Source organism: Ptychodera flava, chromosome 4 (assembly GCF_041260155.1).
Source record: "Ptychodera flava strain L36383 chromosome 4, AS_Pfla_20210202, whole genome shotgun sequence".
Classification (NCBI taxonomy): Eukaryota; Metazoa; Hemichordata; class Enteropneusta; family Ptychoderidae; genus Ptychodera; species Ptychodera flava.
This window is the reverse complement of record NC_091931.1, coordinates 30,854,934-30,876,217: the sequence shown is the minus strand read 5'-3', so window position 1 is coordinate 30,876,217 and position 21,284 is coordinate 30,854,934. Positions and strand designations below refer to the sequence as shown.

Here is a 21,284-nt window from a genome sequence, read left to right as displayed (position 1 = left end):
TGTATGGCCTAATTACAGAAAGCCATAAATATGCAAGGCAGCCTAAGGACAGTATTCATTCACATCAAACTGTTAGCATAACTAAACTACGCAAGGCCAATGTGCCTCAAAAGTCTCATCAGTGCATTCAGTTTTGGTCTGGGGCCTAATCATAGTTCATAAAATATGCAAATGTGCACAGTAGTAATGGCATATTCATCAAACTTCCCACACAACTATATCTTAAGTATGCCAAATGTGCATTATAAGTCATGTCAAATTACACATATACCATCAAATATATATCAAATATAGTCATTTTAAATATATATGCCCTATTACAGAATTTCATGAACATGCAAATTAACTAATAATCAGTATATCATGCTCATCAAACTTTTGGAACAGCTAAGTCAAATATGTCCAATTTGATGTACTTAACAAGTGTGATTACAGTCACTCAGATTCCATATATTTCCTATTCATGATAATTCATTGAATATGCAAATGAGCTTATAATCAGTAACCCTAAACCACAAAAGTTAACCAATAATATTACTATGAAGGTATGAACATAATTACAGCAAAATTTGTTCGCTAATTCTCCAGGTATTGCATGGGAGCCTAAATTATTCATTATGTAAATTTGTCTTTATTAGACAAGCGACACAATCTAGTTTCACTTCTGCTCCAGATAATCACCCAATCATCCTACATCCTTAGACTCATCACATTTGATCCAAGAACTTTAAGTTACCGGTCAAAAAATTTGTTGACAGATGGACGGACTGACGCAAACACAGATATCACCCTGAGTGTCTTAAAGGCCCAATAGCTGTATCTTTTAACATTATTTTTGTGATTTTACTTCCAAACTAAAACAAGTTCGTGGGAATGTACTCATTAAGGGATGTTTATACAAGTATAATAAACTGTCCACTGTGACTGCATATGCAATTTTGAGCAAGATAAATAGTAAACGTTTGCCCAAACATAAAATGGCGCCCTCATGCAAATAAAGCAAAAAAACACTGTACGATGTACATATATGCATCTGAATCAAGTTCACAGAAACAACAGAGTAGTCCAATATAATGCATAGTGCTGAATGTTTTCCACTGGGACATCATATGCTTTGTTTTCTTTGCAATATTACCTGTTTTTACAAATGGTGGGAAATCAAAATAACGGTTAAATTTAAATTTACATGTTCAATTTTTCAGTAGTAAAAGACTTTATCTTTTAAATTTGTAGAATTTTAAGAAAACAAGAGAAAATAGAAAGCCTTTTTCAGGTCAACAAATTTCAAGAGTTACAGCTACATGACAAAATTTGCTGAGATAATGCACTACCAAATAACAAGGACACAGTGACAGATGGTGAGGTGTGTAAAAGTATCACACTGTATCATTTTCTTGCAAAAAAATTTATTTACCTGACTGGAGAAAGTACAAGAATTTATTCAAACATCTGTCCTTGTCAGTCACAAAACTGGCACTCTGGATAAACAGCAGTATGAGACAATCATAACGTTGGACTTTAGTGAGAACCTTCCTTGGAATGTAAGTCACTGGTGAAATCAAGCTCTTCTGACAGACGGTAGACATGGACAGTCTGTTGTTGAGGATGAAGTGTGTCGGCTATGTTATATCTTTAAATTCTGTGAATAGCTTTTGGCAAAAAGGGATGGCAAATACTGAATTGCTTGAAGAAGAAGTCTGTTTAGCCAGGTAATGTCTCTAAATTATGTGAATATCTTTAGCAAAATAGGGATTGTAAACACTGAACTGCTGAGAACCGAAAGGCTGTTTTTAATGGAATAGCAAATATTACAACTCTTTGCTGACAAGATTACAATGGCAACCTTTGACAGTCGGCATGAAAATTACATTTGGGAAAAGTGAGCTCTACGTCAGTCATGAAAAGTGAAATAATTTGTTTTGCACGTGTAGAGAAAGCAATATACTCATTCCTAGAACCGATAAGGTGCAGTTAAAATGTTTTTAAACAAAAAAAACCAAAAACAAACAAACAAAAAAGAAAACAAAACAATTTTGTGCAAAGAAACATGCACGACAGCTCCTATCTAAAATGGTATCTTTAACTGTCTTTGTTGGTTTAAAATACATGTAGTTGAGAGATTTATTCTCTGGTCTTGCAATAATTCTTTATACTTTTTAATACTTTTTCCTCTTCAGAATTTCTGGTTTCCAATTAATTGGGTGAGTCTCTTCAGTCTGAAATAAAAAAGACAGAAAATGAGGGATTGTTTGTTAAAAAACAGCTCAGGTTCATACATAAAGAAAACGGCAAAAATTCACACAAATGTGACTGAAATAGGCCATGGCACAATTTTGCATATTTGATGTTTCGGAAAGCAAATGAGGGAAATGTAATGGAGCTTAATTGACAAAAAATTACTTCCTGCCTGATTTCTCAGAGACATTATTACAAATTTTAAGTGAACTGACGCAAATTTCTCAATAACCAACAACTGGTCCTTAATTAATTATTTCACTCACATTCCGATCAAAATATGAATGCAATAATTCAATTCAGAAATCGATTAATAGCACTAAAATACAGTTTCAATAAAATGCACTTTCCATTATGAATGTCAAGCAATTACGATCAAAGATATGTACACGAAACGGTCCTACTTCCCAAATCAAAGGAAACATTACAACAATATACACTACTCTGTTGATTAAAATAATGTTATTTCAAATTCTAAATTTAATTTGAGGTAAAATGTTAAAATTCTAATTAAAACCTCACAGGCTGTAAATTTTTTGTGTATTTTCTAGAATATTTTATTCCCTATTAAAAATTAGAGTCTTGTTCTACTACTTGAATGACGTTGAGATGCCCAAGTGTTCAAGTCATAGACAAAGTGAGTGTGCATCTGTGAGCAAAGTCCAATGTTATTGTTGACTAGAGAATTTTAGATCAAATGAACATAAAGTCATCTCTTGGAATCTACAAGCCAGATTTTCAAACAAGAGGCAGTTTAATAGAAAACCAACCTTTAACCAAAGTTGTGTAAAATCTCCCACAAATTGACAAAAGGGAGAAAATTGGCAAAAATATTATTTCAGTTTGATGTGACCAAACCTAAATGAGGCTATGCTTGGGAACCTAAATTTGACGTCTATTGGGCTGGCAGTGTAAGAGAAAAACATTTTCAAAACAATATACATGCAAAAAAATTCCCAAAAATTTACATGGGCATACCTTATGCTAAAAGCCAATAGTAGAGCCGGTAAGTTGAACATGAGACTTTTCAGTGTCATTTACGAGGTAATGTGATACCAAAGTTTACAGACAACTAAAATGACTGAGGATAAGATATCAATTATAACAGCTACTCTAATAATGAAACTTTCACAGTACTGCAATCCCACAAACACCATTGTTTGGCAAGAATACATGTATATGAGTATAAATTTGACTTATTCATACTGCGGAGCTATGAGTAATTGGCTTTTTATTTTTTCGCAAAATGTGGAAAAAATGTCTATTGAAGTCTTTTGTATGATGACCTTAAGCATTCCAGCCCGATCACATATAAATCTCATAAGGTGACTACATTAGAATATTGATGATCTTCAATACAATTATCCATTTCTTTCAAAATGCCCTCTTCCTTTTTCGGTAAAAAAATAATTGCTATATCAAATTTCACAAACAATGGAGTATTAACCATTAATATGTTGCTGAAAGTACAGCTTAAAGGGACGAAGTCGGTAATTTTTCATGAATTTTGTTTGATGCAAGATACTACTTATATTGTTTGACATGTTGAAAGATACTGAATAAATGGGTGACCATGCATATATTCGACCTTGGTTTTACGCAAATGAAATGAAACCATCGCGATAATGAATTAGTGGTCATGACCATTAATTCATTTTCGCGATGGTTTCATGTATCATGTCTAAAACCGGAGTCGAATATATGCATGGTCATCCATTCATTTAGTATCTTTCAACATGTCAAACAATATAAGTAGTATCTCATATCAAACAAAAATCATGAAAAATGGCAGACTGTCCCTTTAAGATTAAAAAAATGTGTGGAAGAGAAAATAATGTTACAGTCCTAGCCATTATTGTCTTGTCACCTAATCATATAGAAACTGTGACTGTGTCAATTGAAGGAGATGTGACTTTACATTATTAAATTATTGCCATGGTAATGTCAAAATAAACGATGATTAGAGAGCATTTTCAATTATTCCGATAAAGGTAACAAAGGAAAGTAATAACTGTTTGGTGATAGCATGTCTGTAGCCAATTAAACAAAAGGTTAAATGTCACTTTTGCCTATTGAGAGTTGTCAGTCAATACCAATGCACCACCATGAGTTTATATGAAAATGGGTACGTGTACGAGGGGGACAAAAGTCAAGAAAAATTTGTCAGCTCCCTTTCCGAAACAACGAGTTAATAAAATAACAGCTGGAATTTCTCGACTCCAAGAATGAAGCACTGAATACAGGATCAGAATAAGTAATCTGGAAGCTATGTACATACATATAGCTGAGATACACTATTTAAACTGTCATGCGACAAAGAATTTAAGGATTCCTTATAGTGGGTTTGAACACATAACATAAAATTTCATGGCAAGCTCTCTTGAGATCTGACCAACTTTGACAATAACAGACAATGAGAAGACGAAGAAACACCATGAGGTAGCCTGCACAGCAACCAAGCTTATGACCTTATCTCTGATGAACTGTATTTACCAGGTACCTGCTCAGTAAAATCATACTTTGGTCTGACGAAACAGAAAGAAGAGAAATGGATCGACGACAGACACCTCAGTGCGATTACTGTGGATTAACTTATACCTTACTGCTTACAACTCTTATTAAAAACATTGCGGAAGCCGTATATTGAGGTTGTAAAACCAAAGAAATGAATCACACATCATTCAATGTTGCCTTGATTTCACTTTGTACATCAAGACATGCAGGCATAAGAATGGAAATTTCATTGGCTTGTACCCCAATACACTGTGATGCCCCACTGACCTTCAGACAGATGTAATTAATGTGAGTATGGGACTGGACACTGTACTCTTCAAAGTACACATGTCAATTAAACAGAGACAATTAATTTGTTGTCACAATAATGCACACTGCTAGATTCAATTTTAATTACTTGGTTGTAAATCAGAAGAAAATTGAACAAACCCTGCAATGGTAGTCTTAGTTTCTGTTAGAATAACTACAATAAGGTAAAATTGATTATACATCCATTATTCTAATTAATTTTTTTCATTCTATGAAATGATTAATGATTTGAGGTGATAGCATTAAGTGATGTCTTTTTGATTTGTGTGGAAAATCACATCCATTTGTTGATGGACCATTGAGTCGTAAAATCTCCAACAGTTTATATTGACATGACAGTACCAAATAGGCACCTCTGAAAGCTTTTATTCAAAGGACAGAGCATACAGGTTTGACAGTCTCAATGAGCACGGGATGGGGAATTTAACAATCAACATTGAATGATGATAACAGCGCTGTATGCCTGCTTATTTGTCAGGTGACCTAATTATTTGGCTTTGTCAAGGTTAAAGTCAATTAAATTCAATAGAAGACAGTCACAAATGCAGGCACAATCATAGACCCTACAGAAGTTTTCTCTACAGTCTATGGTACAATTAATACTGTTTATTTTAACATGTCACTGAAAAAGAAACACCATTCTTTATATTTACTTGGACTTTTACGGCAGAATTCTGTCCTCTACAACAAATAAGAAATCAAATATTTGCTATCTCTTTCATAAACAAATATATATGTCAGCGCTAACACCCATGTTCATTAAGTTGTTCTCTCTTTCCATCATTCCTTCCTCCATAAAAACTCTTCTGAAACTTACAGAACTGTCTGTCTCTCTGTGCATGTCTTGCTCTCTCTCCCTTTCTCTCTCACACAAACAAACAACTACATCCTCCTCCCCTCTCTCTCTCTCTATCAGTTTACAGTTTTGTTAGAGAAATGACACCATTTAAGCCAAGGAATAAAGATTTTCCTTTGAATGTACAAGTTCACAAAGGTGAGTGCAGTTTCCACTCTCCCATCAAAATATTCAATTAACAAGCATTCATACATGTCTACAGTAAATGCTTGCAAATTACATTGTATACCCTAGATACCGTAAATGGAATGCTGCTAAAATGTGATATATTACTTCATTGAGGCATCGTAACAGCATGACAAAAACTCTGGCAGTGTTAGCACTAGTAGAATCTATACACATGCATTTTGTTTTTCTGTACTGTGGGACTTGACTAAAAGGTTTTGACAGATTGATGGTCCATGTCAACAGACAGTTTTAATTCAACGCAACATGACAAATGTTGTTCACATTCATGGCACGAGACAAAAAGCTGTACACATGCATTACATGTACACATGCAAGACTATGATGATGATAAGTGATGGACTTCTGTGACCTAGTTTTTACTGTAAGGAAAATCAACGTTTTCCTACAACAGCAATTCACCTGTGACCTTGGTGGGAAAAAACTGTACAAAAGGTGAAACTGTATGTTTTTTAGTTTCAAATTCTCCAGACCTACCGTTAGGATTTTCAAACCTGCATAAAGCTATATGCAAATGGTTTTTTATTTGTGTAAAATGTATCAAAAACGCGTACAACTACATGTGTGAGTACCTATAAAATAGCTGTATACGCGATATCGAAATCCGGTTCAAAAGTCAATCAATAAAGTGTTCAATAAACATCAGCAGTGACAATGTTTTTTCTTTGGTTAGTTATATAATCTTTAACTCAGTTCTGTTCTGTTCTCTGTCAACGGTATTCATTTCCTTTCTTTCTCTATCTACTATTTCCGATGATGTCTTAATTTCCTGCCTCAACTCTATTATTGGTGCTCTGAAATCAAATTCACAAAGTTTTGGGCCTTCGATGGTTATCACCATCAGATCATTTATGACATCTTCACTCAGACACTATGTTTCGATGTTTAAATCCTGTTTTGTGTACTGAACCCACATTCACATGGGACAGATGAGACTGGAATCACGGCTGCAATTATGGCAGGCTTTGTCACTGTGGAAACATGGAAATATCATTGCTGCTCGATAGCTGGTTACAGTCGCTGGTTTGCTTGCTTGATGTCTGTTTGTACTTCAACTTTTTTCGATGGTGCACAGAAACTGTTGATGGTCTTATGTTTTGACATATTTTAGAAGTACTGGCTAAATCCGTAAACAGTAATTGGAAAAACTAACGGACCACCCTGATCAAAAGTGTACATGTGTATGCATCAGGTGCAATGGAAAGAAGAACAATTTTTTTACATAACCACAAACTCTATCGAACATGTTACATTTTATTGGAACAGCCTTGAAGGAAACAATTGGCGCAACATGATTTACAGGATGTTGCAAAATCATTAACAATTTTTTATCAGCACACATTTTTTTTAGTCCTGGATAAACTACGCATTGGAGAGAAACCCTGTGTGCGCATGTCTTTGTAACGGAGACTGTTTTTTTTTTAAATGCTTATCGGATTATGCAGACGTCATTTTACTTTGCGTACTTCGGAGTAATTATGCGTGAAATACGCAGGATTTTGCGTTAAGGGAAGCTCTCATACTCTATCAATGACTTTCCATGAATTGCAAAATTAACAGCACTGTTTTAGTACTGCAAATATTGTGCTATGATCATCATCATGGAGTCAACACTGCAGCTTTATAAAACTCTTATCCAAAGCCCTGCCATTCCTAATCCAACTAGCTACTGCCATGCTGTAATGTGGGAAAATACAATGGCATGGTAGGATTCAATGTACATGAACAGTGTTTCATCTAGACAGGGGGATTGAGAGACTCCCCCTCTGTTGACATGTTTGCACCCCAAGTAATTTGTCAAGGGGGACCAGCCCCCATGAAATGATACCAGACACACACAAGTAGAACACATGAACTGGTGAAATCCCGCTTAAATTTTCTGGTAAAGGGGGAAAATCCCCCGTGTTGATGATATCCTGGATGAAACACAGCATAAATTTTGAGATGATTTTCACCACAAGGTATACAGCAAAACAAACAAGCAGGGACCCCCTCTAGTTTTCATGAAACAATTTACAAAATGACTACATACTGAAACAGTATTACTTCAGCTCAGAATGACCTAAGCTTTGCATGACAGTGAACTGCAGATCCTAATTAGTCGTTAATTAGCGCAAAATGATTGCATTAATGCATACTGATACAAGCTGTTACGTATGACTTATGATTATTCCCGCAAGCTGAGTGTTTTGAACGCAAATTTTAATCCTGGAAATTGAAAAGTCATTTTTAGCTCATATTTTGTATATGTATAGATACCAAAGAGAGCTTATATGGTAGGTTAGCGGCGAACATCACAAAGCAATGCAGGCTGAGCTATCAACATCATTCCTTCCTTCCAAGGTTATCCACAAAATGCTGATTTTCATATCTGAGCACACTGTACAGCAGTGGCACCAGTATTGTCCCAGACACAGGGCATTGAGGACAATACCAAAGTGTCCAATATTGGATTGTGGTCATGTCATGTGTTGTCAACATGTTTGGAAGAAGGAAAAAACTGTTTCATTGTGAAAAGAACTTTTTTGTTTACTCATAAGTTCCTAATAAACCTGATTAAAAATATGTGGTATTGTGTCAGACTTGTTGTATACGTATGCAGGAAATGATGAAATGACTGTCGTGATTGAAGACAGCACGCAGGAAACATTTGTTGTTAGCTGATACCCATGATTACTATTGATTCAACTGTTGACTTTTTTAATGATGAGGAAAAAAAGTCGACTTGTTGGTTTCTGCAAAGCAAATATGGATACTTAATTAAATGCTAAAGTAATTACTCTGACATTATGAACTGTACTTTGTAAAATGATGAATAATTATCAAAGTGGAATGCAGTACATTTACAACAAGGACAATTCATTTTTTAATTCATATCTTATTAAGTTTTACATTCTAGTAATTCATTTCGAATGATCACTTTCAGTATATATGTATTATGTTATAATTAAGTGTTTAAATTTTTACATTTTTTGACCCAACAAAATGATGGCTCCGTGTGTTATCAAATCAATGCATGAAACCTGACACCAATAACCTGGGCTGTATAGGGTAGATACATATACATGTACTTTGTATCAAGACACACATAGGTATAGGGTAGATAATATAGAGATTTCTATCACTAAAGGAATTTTTCCCTTTAAATGTGTGATATTTAAAGTTTTATATCTTTAAGGTTTTCAAGACCTACAATGGTTGACATAAACAATGGATATTTTTTCATGAATTTTTTGTCAGCTACATATACCTTGCTTGAATTTGACCATTTATTGATCATCATATGTGGAGTAATTTTGTTACTTTATCAGTTCAATGTCAAATACATTTTATGACAACGTCTTGAAAGTCTTTCTGTCTCATTCATTCTTCGCAAAAAAAAATTCACAGCAATGAATGCTGTCCAATACGTCAGATGTAACTTACTCTATGACAGTATGTACACTCATCAATTCATTTGAAGCAGACTTTGTTTAGCACAACGGCAAATTTCCTTGAATGTTTTTCATAAAGAGAGATGAGCGACATGAATAGTCCATTAAAGGTTATTTGTAAAGGGAGTGCCAGTGAATGAAGCTATGTCATCAATTTTTATTTCTCTCTATAAAAGCCTGATGAGGGGCGAAGGTGAACTTAAATTTCAGAAATTCATTATTGCATTGAAGATCAGGAAATTGAAAAATAAATGTTATGATGTCATCTGTATCATATGGGTCTTTTACTGACTGATGGAATCGTTGTGTTGTCATTGGCTGTTTTAATCCAACCTGTAGAGGGCAGTATAACAGATTACCAACAAATGGAAATTGACATTGAAAATAGGAATTGTGTCGCTTTTTATCAGTCTATTGGACTCTCCTTGTAGAAATTTTCAAGATATTTGTGTACCACTACCTGACAAACCTGTGACTTTGAACTGAACCAGTCTCCTTCATTTTACAAGAATGCACCACGGGGAGATAAAATTAGACTTTTCAATATTTTCAATAGTATGCTGGTCTGCGGTTTGTGTGGACTCATCTTGAAGCCTTTGGAGTAAATAAGGTCTTCACTGTACAAATGTGTGTTTGTGAAAACTGAACATTTTATTTTCCCCCGTAGACTTGACACAGGGTACAGAGCATTATCACTTTAAAATGACAGTAGCTTCAAGGTAATTTCTAATGTCGAACTCTACATGGAGACATCTGATGTTCATTCTTGGTTACGAGAGAGAGTGGTTTCAAGTTTCTTTTTAAAAGTTTGGCGGAAAGTTGAAGAACTACTGTTTCACAACACAGATAACAATAAAAGAAACATTACCTTTTGGTAATTGTATTTGTGTGTTGGAATAACATCTTTGTTTATCATTGCAAAAAGCTTGAGGCAGAATACAACAGCTTGATATTATGTGAGAAACAGGGCACCTTATATCAGAAATCTATATGCTAGCCCTGTAGGGCTATTGCATTATTCATTTGAACTTAGTGAAGGAACAAGCAGGTGTTCATGTTCTTTAATGATTTCAAGAATATGTTGTAATATGTTGTGAGAGTTTCAATGTATCTGTTAATTGGCCAATGCCTACCAAACAATAAGTCTGTGCTAATGGTTAAAACCCCACACATCTCACCTTTACTGTTTCGATGAAATGCAGTGAGAAAACTTTCAGGTGGGAAAACCTACAATACATACACGTACACTTGTATATATCCTACCTTTCTCGCAAGTTGATTACAGTACTGATTTTCAATTTTCAATATGGTGACATGATCAGAGCTGAAACAGGCAGTTGAATTAATATCAAGGGGTTACTTACAGCATTTTCATCTTCTTTGTATATCTTGACAGTTTTGTCGGCCTCCGCTGTGATGAGACGACTGCTACTCTGGTCAAATGCACATGCAAATATTCCCGCCTCGCTGTCCAGTGAGCCGGGCTGTGTCATGGTCTGAATACGTTGGAAGTTGTAACCGGTCTTCCAGTCCCAGAAGAACATGCTACCATTGTCACCTATGGAAGACAAAAAGGACGTTCATGAAACTGCAAGTTCTCTGTCTTGTATGCTGTGACAAAGATAGATAATATGCAAGTGGGACTTTGATTAAGAGGAGACAGTTCTCTGACTATAGTTTCAGGGTAACATAATAGGTTTTTCCTAGCCATTTGGGACAAGTCCTATCTAGTGTACTCAAGCAATTGTACATGGAGAGAGAAAAATATGTACAGCGTATGCTTCCTGATCAACTGACCCACACTTCATTTCTTGTCAAAGACTGTCAGACAATATGAAATCAAGAAGTTTGCATAGGAAGGCCTGCTGGCAATTTTTCAGATCAAGTGTTTCTTTATTAAGGTATTGTATAGCTATCACACTATGGCATAAGTTGTAGCTCAGCTCTGGTTTAGTTGGTCATTTGTTACTTTAAGATTTTGCTGAGGTCAAAATTTTATACAATGATGTTAATTAATTGAAGCTGTGGCTTGCATCAGGAAAATTTTTGTCTTTGAACTACATGTAGTTTCTTTTGCATACATTTTCCGTTGTGTAATTGGAAAACCCCTAAAGGTTGCCAGAAATAATCAAAGACAGAGTTGCAAAGTCAGGGTGTGGCTTTATTGAGGAAGCCAGCTTCAATTTGGAATTTACGAATTTACTGTACACACCTCCCGACACCATAACACTGTCAGAATTCACAGCAAGGCAGTTGACGATTGCATTGTGGCCTGTTAAATTCTGCATGAAGTTGCCGTCTGGACACTTCCATTGTTTGATGTTGTCTGGTGATGCTGTGGCAAACATGTATCTACAAGACATGAAAAGGAAAAAAGATGTTGAGTAAAAGGAAAAAATATTGCAAACAACCCAAAAATTTCACTCAATCTGCTCCCAATCAACTGTAGTTTTAGTTCCTTATTTCAGTCACCTGAAATTCTCTGGCCATGGTGAAGTGAAAACATGAGAAAAGTGATGAAATGCTTGTGATGTCACTTGTGTACACATATGAGTATTTGTGAATAGCTTATTTTTTCATCAACATCTGATGATTGGAATATGCTTACAAGGATGACTCTTTAGTGAGGTAAGACAGACATGTTGCACGACATTAAATGCACCATACTAAATTGTAGCTGATTGAAGCATCATGGTTTTTAAGCTATAAGACATAATTTAATAGCCGCTATTGGCAAACTAACTCACAGTCTTGGATGAATGACTAATGATCTGATACTCTTCTTGTGATTGGTGAGAGTACATCTGGACTTTCCAGCTGCCAAGTCCCAAAGTCTTACTGTACAGTCATGACTTCCACTGATAATCTGAAGAGGAAAAGGGGTACCGTCATTGTCATGGTCACTGTCATTGGTACATTCATGTACTTACACAACTCTGTTTGCAAATGTGCAACTAAGAGGGTCTATTTGTATTATTCAATTATAACAGTAAGATTCAGCCAACCAATTGGATAACAGCTTCCGAGACGCTGCATTTTAGCCCAACTCTGTTGATCACCATTCGCTTATATGAATATGGAGCAGTGCACTATCTATCCCTTGGCGGGAGGAATGTTTGTACAATCACTGATACATTCTTTGGTCCAGACTGGTTGTAGTGGTAAACTATATGTGCATGTGGTACTTATAAAAGAAAACATATTTTTATGAGTATTACACTGTGATCTACCTGAGGTTCAGCACTTTGACATTTCACATCAGCTACTGTATTTGTATGTCCTGCTAGGGTGTGGATAGCCGCCTTGGTCCTCATGTCCCACACACGTATTGTGGAGTCTCGACCGCATGTCACCAGAACGTCAATTGTCGGATGGATGTCCAGGGCATAGCATGCACTGAGATGTCCATGATAATGGCGTATCACCTGGGTGGGATAGAAGGTGAAAAGACAGTGCTTGTCAAGTAAAACATGTACCTATACCTGGTGCCTGGAATGAACTAATATATTTACTATCAAGCACTAAATAAACTGAAGATGAATTTTGACTTCAACTATGGGAAATTAAGCTGAAAGGGATAAAGTATCAATCACCAACTGAAGTTTCCCAATCTTGGTAACTATGGTAACTTCACACCATACTGGTTAATTTGCATACAGTCCTGTATCATACAGAAAAGCTATTCCTTATCATAGTACAGTATAAACAGAGTCATCATACAGAAAGGTTGTTCCTTATTATATAGTAAAGTATGAAAATTCACAAAATCATTTAAGAAGGCATGAAAGACGAATACTTAATACCTTTGCATACAGAAGAAAGATTTTGAAAGTAGCTACAAAATACTAACACACTGTGTGGTGCATTTTGTAGTCATACTGTTAGTTACAAACTTACTATGCTGGGTGCTTTATCTGGCAATACATGACAAGTACTTTGGTGTAGCTCCTCTCACCTTATTTTGTTCCAAGTCCCAACATTTCACTTGTTTATCCTCACCACATGAGAATAAATATGGCTGTCTTGGACTGACAGCTAAACCTCTGACAGTACTGACGTGACCGGTGAGCGACAGTTTTAACTTCCCGCTTGCCAAGTCCCAGATCTTGATTGTTCTGTCTGCCGACCCGGTACAGAACCACTCATTGCCGGGTTCAACAGCTATGCAACGGACCCATCCAATGTGGCCGCTGATGACTCGGTACAACTGCCACGGTGGGTGCCACTGGGGTTTGGGCAGTGTGGGGGCTCTCTGCTGGACAAGGGCGTTGGATTGCTTTGTACCAGACACTGAGACTAATGCCTGCAAAAAGACAGAGAAAAGATTTGGTCACGAGAGACTATGATTAAAATATAGCATGATATGCAGTGTGAAAGAAGTGGATGTACATGCACCATCACAGAGACCTTTCTGAGTTGAGTATAGGCTGTGTCACACCACAATATTTACATAATCAGTGAACATAAACCCAGGAGACATCTGTACATACTGTGATTTACTGTGAAATACAATGACTTTACCGTAAGATACACAAATGAAGAGTTTATAATTCTTGATTTTTCAATATTCAAATATTCCTTTGTCATGTGGAACAAGACCATTAATTCACTTCCGGGTTCGTTACCCACAAAGATAGTTCGGGTGAAAAATAGATACCTGCATTGGTGCTTGTTTGGTTTGAGCTTGGATTTGAAATATCTTTGTAAAGATAATTAGCTGTTTGAATCAAAATGCAGACTGTAGCAATGAGCTATAATTTTGGCAAAACACACCACTGGGGGCGCTATTTTCATCACTACATAAACTCAATTTCCATGGAGTTGAACACATGAAAAATTCATCAGTGGTCAAGCTGACATTGATCTAACACCTGTCAAGATGATTTGTGCCGCTAAATGTTTTAAAATAGGAAAATTGAGCTCAACTCTACTGTGGTGGCCTACTAATTAGTGGTCTTGTACAATATAATATTCATAGAAGAACTAGTTCACTAAATCAGTGCTTCCTACCATTTCAATGCTGCACTCATCAAGGACTCATAAATTAAATTATGGTTAAAAGACAAAACTACACTGGTGAGAAATGCCACCTCAGTTGAGCAAGAGCACAAATTTTAGCGAGTTGAACAGACTGTTTGTATGTGCAACAGCACATCTACACTGTGCAGTGTATTTGTTTGTAGCATTTAAACCAGTAATCCCTTTTACGTGTACAACACTACAGTAATGTTCACTTTAGAAGTTCAACCAGCAGTAAGAATAGGTCTCAAGAAGATGGTCCAGTTCAGAAAACAGAAAACAGATGCTGATGAAATAAACAGAATGTGAAATAACTGCCTGTCCTTCAGTTACATGTTTGATAGGCTGGGGGGGGGGGGGGGGGGGGGGGGGAGATATCATTTTTAAAGTTACCAGCTCAGATGTCTAGTTGACATATTTCATGAATTTTCAGTACAGGGATAAGTTTCAAGCCACGAGAGAGTACCTACCCTATTAGTTTGTGATGTGACTGCTGTATGCCTAACATCTTCGACACCTGGTCCAGATATTCCTAGTCTGTAGTGACAATAAAAAAAAGAATTTGATGTTGGTACATGTAAAGAACTATATACCATTATATTCATGCAATATTTAATCGTTAGACCGACAGATTCCATGCGGAAAGTAAGTGTAGCCTACAGTAAGTATCGCCTCTTCTTTGATCATTGAGTGTGTGCATCCAATTTATGACACTATGTCAGTATGGATCCTTGTCATTTCAAAAGGGATCCTGAGAAATCTATATGTCTGCATTTCTGTTTAGAGTAAGGCAATATCACTCTTTTTGAAAGGAATTCTCATGATAGGAAGATTATATGTACCGTACTTGTCCTAGTGTAACCCCTTCTCATGTATGAGCCTCTCCACTACTTTCAGAGGATTTTTGAAAATGCTGTACATGTATGCCTGTGTATAAGCCCCTACTCTAGTTTTACTCAAATATGGATAGGTTAAGAGAGTATAATGGGTCATTACAGTTGGTAAAATTACTTTACAAATCAAAGAGACTATTAAAAGATGTTAAAACCATGGGAGATTGAAGTTCCTGCACGCCTGAGAATTGGTACGTTTTCCCGGTACCTGTATGATTCTGTGACCTTCCGTCCCGGATGAGTACACCACACATTATTGTAAAAGCTTATGTCTGATGGATTACAAAAAGTTTGTGTCAAATGCTTACTCTGATTGTGATGTAGCTCCCGATCTCACGTCATTTTGAATTCCTGTATCGTGTAACCGTCCTAGGCCTGTTTCTGTTTTGAGGAAGAAAATAGTAGCAAAATTACAAGGTTTTGAATTTGGAAACAGAAAGACAGCTCTACTTTTTGTAAAACTTGAAACACTGGTTTGAGGAAAGTGAACTACAGTAGTCTGAGTTGAATGTACACAGATGTGCAGTCCAATAGCATTCTATCATCGATACATAAAAACACACTGCCCTGTTCCCACCTACGATACACCATCTCACCCAATAGAGTTCTGTATTACATATTTGAGAATGTAAAAATCATCCAAAAGATATAATCATCCAAAAGATGAGTATACGTATCTGTAAAATTACCCTTTCTGTCTGGGAAAATTTCTTTTTCAATCACTGCTGATCAGACCTTTTTGCTTAGTTCACTCTAATATAAGTACAGGGCTCGAAATTAACTTTTTACCCCGGTAGTCCCAGTGGGCTACCATTTTCTGAAGTTGGTAGCCCAGCGACAAGGTCTGGTAGCCCATGCATGAATGAAGAGGTTTTTTTTTGTAAAGAATATTGTATTTATATCTAGACAATGAACGATTTATTTTTCATGATTCTATCAAGTGAGTGAATTTTCTAGTCATTTGACATCAATACCTGCTGATCATGGCCTTAGGAGAACGGTATAGCATGTGTAGTGGACGACGGTGACGCCTCAAAGTTTGACGACCTATTCACACATACGCAGAGCTCTGATGTTCGCAATGACAACGACTTTTCACTCACACGTGTAAACATAACATGGCTAAAAATAGATTGGCTATGAATTTCAGGATGACAACTTGGTACAGTCATGTTCCTAATACTTTCGTGGCAATTTTGACTATATTTCCCCCGGAAAGCTAAATGTGTGGATGGCCCGACAGCTTTTTCTTTGCAGTTTGAATAATTTTGTGTCCAATTGTGATTGATAAATTGTGACTAAATAAATATGAAAATGAATTTTCATTGGCCATCATTTATCGAGCCTGTTATCCAAGTACATCAGTTCAGATATAAATGATATTTTATTGAAAGTTTGTCGCAACAAATTCGACATGTCCTTTCTGTGTCCAGCTGGGTTGACTGTATGATCGTCGGTATAGCATGTGTAGTGGCGTCAGCGATCAACATCATGTCGCCCACTAAGTAATTTCCTGTCCAGGCTTTGGTAGTCCGTGTGGGCTACCATTTCATGGACTTTGGTAGCCCCAGGGAAAAGTTGGTAGTCTGTGGACGCGGGACTACCGCTAATTTCGAGCCCTGAAGTACACACAGTAATTTTGAAGACAAATAAAAGTCAGTGTAAGTTACAAACAGTACAAAACAGAAATTGAACTTCATAATTGGGATCTTTGAAACTTACCACCTGTTTGTCTGTTGTGTGAATGGGTTGATTTTGATGTTTCTTTTGGAGTTGGTAAATGCATTACTGGTCCATACTCATCACGAGCTTTGCATGCCATCTTTACTTTTTCACTACAGAGGCAGAAATTGAAATAAAATGTTGTGAAGGGCATTAGACACTTAGCTACAAGGCTGCATTCCAGTCATATATATTTTTTATACTTGAAATAAGTGACTGATTTACTGAGTCATGAAAAAGTAATCGGGGCTCACATAATACACACAGTAATACAGAGCCAAGATTCTTTTAAAGTGGAACATTTGCTCTAAATCTGATGTACTGAGTCTTTCAATAGAATTTTTAACCTTTTTAAGAAAGCAGCACATTTAATGTAACTGGCAGGGAATTCCCATATTTTTGCTGTCGCAAGATAGCTAAAACTTTTTTTGACCACATTCAAGTTACATTTGGGAAATTAACAATTCATATGAGAGTCAGTGTGTCATGACGCTGAATAAATCACAAAAATAACTGCTACTAGGGGCATCGTATGACAAACAATTATAAACCATAATACATGTAGTTAAAAAGTAAATGTCTGTCACGACAGACATTACATCACACATAACACAGAGCTTTGTAGACGGAAAGTTATTTTTCATTATTCAATACATGTAAAATAATATGTATGTACAGAACATCAGGCGTTGAAAATAATTGTGAGAGATTTATACAATTTATGGTATTCAGTATAATCGCATGATTGCAAATGCATGCATATATATATATATATATATATATATATATATATATATATATATATATATATATATATATATATATATACACACACACACACACACATGTATGTGCAAATGTGTGCAGGGAGTATGATATGAGAATGAGATATGGTATGCTGCGCCTGCACGTAGTATTTGTGATGTGTTACCTACCAGGATGGGTCTTGCGGTGGTGGGTCCACGTTATCTGATACAAACATATCATGCGACCGCTTGAGAGAACGGAACACTAGCGTATGCACCGAATGTTTCTGTACCTCCTGTAAACGAGAAACGAAGTCAGGGCTCGACGCAAGGTCAAATCATCCACTAGCCCGAAGGACTAGTAGCCGTTCATTTTTAGTAGTCCTAAATGAAATCTACTAGTCCTGCTCAAGCAAAGCCAAATGTTGCTCTCATGTTGTAAAGAGGTGTATATGACCATTCTCATATTTTTGTCGCAAAGGTTTTTAAACCCAATAACTAACTTTCATGCAAGACTAGCACATTTGCTTACTGCAAAATGTTTAACTTTGAATCATATATAAACCACAAAAATAACCTGAATGAAATGTCCTGTGTAGGAGGAGAGGTCATGAAAGTAGCCTATTGCCGTCAAGAATAAAATCAGACGTAGGAATGAATTTGTTGGAAAATTCTTCATAGCTCAGGTAGTGCGCCATTAATTTGCAAAGAACATGTTTGTTCATAATGGGGACAGATTTGTTTCTCCAGAACTGAAATTCATACAGCCATTCACAAATGTTCCTGTGAAGTGCCATCATATTTTTGACATATATCACATTTTAAAATTGACCAGCTTGTGGGGAGGACCTCTCATTTTTAATAATGGTTTGTGAAAAATTTTGTTTTTAATAGTAAAAATGTTGCATTTTACCATTTCATGTGCTTGTGTCTTTATGAGTTTTTGCCAGTTACTGGTAACAAATGTGATTAGCACAAAAATAACCAATGACTCCCAGAAGTGATTGGATACAACAGTCTGATACACCCATTTCATACGTTGTTTTTTTCACTACTGTCTTAAGGTTCACTTCACTATTATTGCCCCAATAATTTACACTTTTCCACTAAAATGGCAAAACAATAAGGTGCTAGCACCAAGTTATTATCGGTGAGGAATTCCCTCACCTGTACAAGCAGTAGCAACTTGCCATAGCACTGTTTTGGCAAGCTAGATGGCTCTTTTTAAGATCAGCTTCAATCAAGCTAGGGGGTCTTGACTATATATGGAGGTCAGCATGTGGAGGCATTCTAAAGCAGGGTCAAGCTGGCTACGAAGGAGGTGTTGTTTGGGAATGCCCCTGAAGAAATCTTGAGAAAAATCTTCTTTGAAAGGCAAGGATACAGTGTTTGAACGAAATTGTGGGGTTGCTCATGTTTTTAGGCGAAGTGATGAGCTTCAAGCAAAGCAAAATACACGACGTGCAGACAATTCCGTTTGATGCTCAGCATTGAGCCATGTTTCCCGGGACCATGTTACTATGGCGTGTACAGTACAATTTGATTCTCCGTAGCAGGTAAACTGTTTCATTTTAAGTTGGTGATCAATAAAGTTTGCTTCACTGTTTCACTGTCCAATTTGTTTGGGTAAAAGTTAGTTTATTTTTATATAAAATGATCGAGGCTTGGTTCATCCATGGAGGTAGTAGAGAAGGAGTCACAACTAGGCGGAGATCAAAGGGACCATGTGTTTTGCCGCTGTTTGCCTTACTAACTACTTCATTAGCACCAACGGGACTTGCGAACGCGTTTTCTCGGATTTAGGAAACAAGATTAAGTTCGTTCGGGGTCGTTCGGGTGTTTCGGCCGTCCCTCGGCAGTTGACAGATCTTCAAACATGGCGTCACGTGTCCAAACGTCGCGTCGGGAAGTTCGAGTCGTTCCACTGATTTTGATGTACACGATGTTAAAGAGGTCGAGGAACAGATAATTGAGGAAGGGAGCTTTTGTATCTGCAAAGGCGCGGAGACTGAGTTGATGATAGCTTGCGATTACAAAAAAATGCCATACATCGTAGAGCAGCAATGCAGCATTGTTAACACGCGAACTTTTTCCAAATCCAGTTCTTGGTTCTTGCCGTGTTTTATCATGTTGTACTGGCATTAATGATAAGGTTAAACAAGAAAGCATAGCTTTTAACTGCTGCGTCCATGACTTTAATGAATGGTCGCGATATAAAAACAACACGTACGATGCATTGAAACAAAGCGTCGAAGCGTTGCCTATGGCGTCGCGTCATTAAAACACCCGGGAAACGCTACAAGTTTAACCCACGCTCACGGCAGTGCTGCAGTCCGCTGCACCATACTCAGTACATGATTGAAAAGTTCGTGATCAGAACTTTCATTCTAACAAGGAAAGGTTCCTGCGATCGAATGTAAAGTATGTAAAAAACGGCGTTAAAATTACCAGATTTTGAGAATGAAAAACTTAAATTCCGTGTAACTTCACTTTTCGTGGACGGAACGTGTCGGTTCTTACACTCTAATAACGCACTTGACCCAAGCTACGCAAATACAGTCTTTGCGCATGTGTTATGACACTGTGGAGAAACTGAGTCGCATTAGCAAATTCAGGTTAATTTCACTCGGTTCGGTTGCGAAGGTAGCGTCGGCAACGCAGATGGCGGGAAAGGGGTGTTAAACAATGGACATAAAGGGATTAAACCAATGGTGCACAATAGTAATAAACGTAATTATCTCAGTTGTGACTCCTTCTCTACTACCTCCATGGTTCATTCTTATCGAATGAGTGGCCCGGCGTCCCATTAGTTTTGTAGCGATAAACTTTCCTGGACAACTACGGAACTTGAAAATTGCACTAGTCCGCAGGACTACCTCCGAAGACATTTTTACTAGTCCTCTTGAAAATTTACTAGCCTCGGGCTAGTGGGCTAGCGCTTATGTCGAGCCCTGGAAGTATCAACGTCACTGCAACGTTTACGTGGAATAAATGTCACTCATGCATTCCGTCATTTCCACGTTGAGAAAATCAAACATGGCTTTGTTGTTTTCGAAATGTTTGCTGTTGAATTGAGTGCCCCACGCACTTACCTCCATTTTACTTGGTTGATTCTGACGGTATTGGAACGATAAGAGTTACAAGGATGCCAACATAAGCATGAGCGGTTGACGTTTCATTCAGCTAAGTTTTCGCTGCGTAAACAAATCCGTACAGTCTTCATACTCTCATGGACAGCGCCATTTTTAATATATCCCAGGTATCGCTACGATATTTCCGGTTCGTTTATCAGAGCCATTGAAATTCACTTGTTTTTTAGATTTTGTCAAAAAAATTCATCATATGACTGATAATCATGGTATGTTATCTT

At 36.8% G+C, this 21,284-nt stretch overlaps 1 protein-coding gene across 1 annotated transcript; it reads right to left on the bottom strand.

The window, feature by feature from the left end:
* Window positions 1-1,389: 1,389 nt before the first annotated feature.
* LOC139131468 (pleiotropic regulator 1-like) lies at window positions 1,390-21,177 on the bottom strand. Its single transcript, XM_070697521.1, has 11 exons — window positions 21,007-21,177; window positions 18,104-18,210; window positions 17,169-17,281; window positions 15,755-15,827; window positions 15,024-15,090; window positions 13,490-13,837; window positions 12,765-12,959; window positions 12,282-12,400; window positions 11,747-11,886; window positions 10,899-11,092; window positions 1,390-2,216 (listed from the first exon to the last, which is right to left on the bottom strand). The coding sequence occupies exons 1-11, from the start codon at window positions 21,010-21,012 to the stop codon at window positions 2,157-2,159; spliced, it is 1,422 nt and encodes a 473-aa protein (XP_070553622.1). The 5' UTR covers window positions 21,013-21,177; the 3' UTR covers window positions 1,390-2,156.
* Window positions 21,178-21,284: the final 107 nt, after the last annotated feature.

Coding starts and splice junctions, on each gene's coding strand:
- LOC139131468 (XM_070697521.1), bottom strand. Junction 11,887..12,281: donor TTAGTCATTCATCCAAGACT/GTGAGTTAGTTT, acceptor CATGTCTTGTAG/ATACATGTTTGCCACAGCAT. Junction 2,217..10,898: donor ACAAAGAAGATGAAAATGCT/GTAAGTAACCCC, acceptor TTTTTATTTCAG/ACTGAAGAGACTCACCCAAT.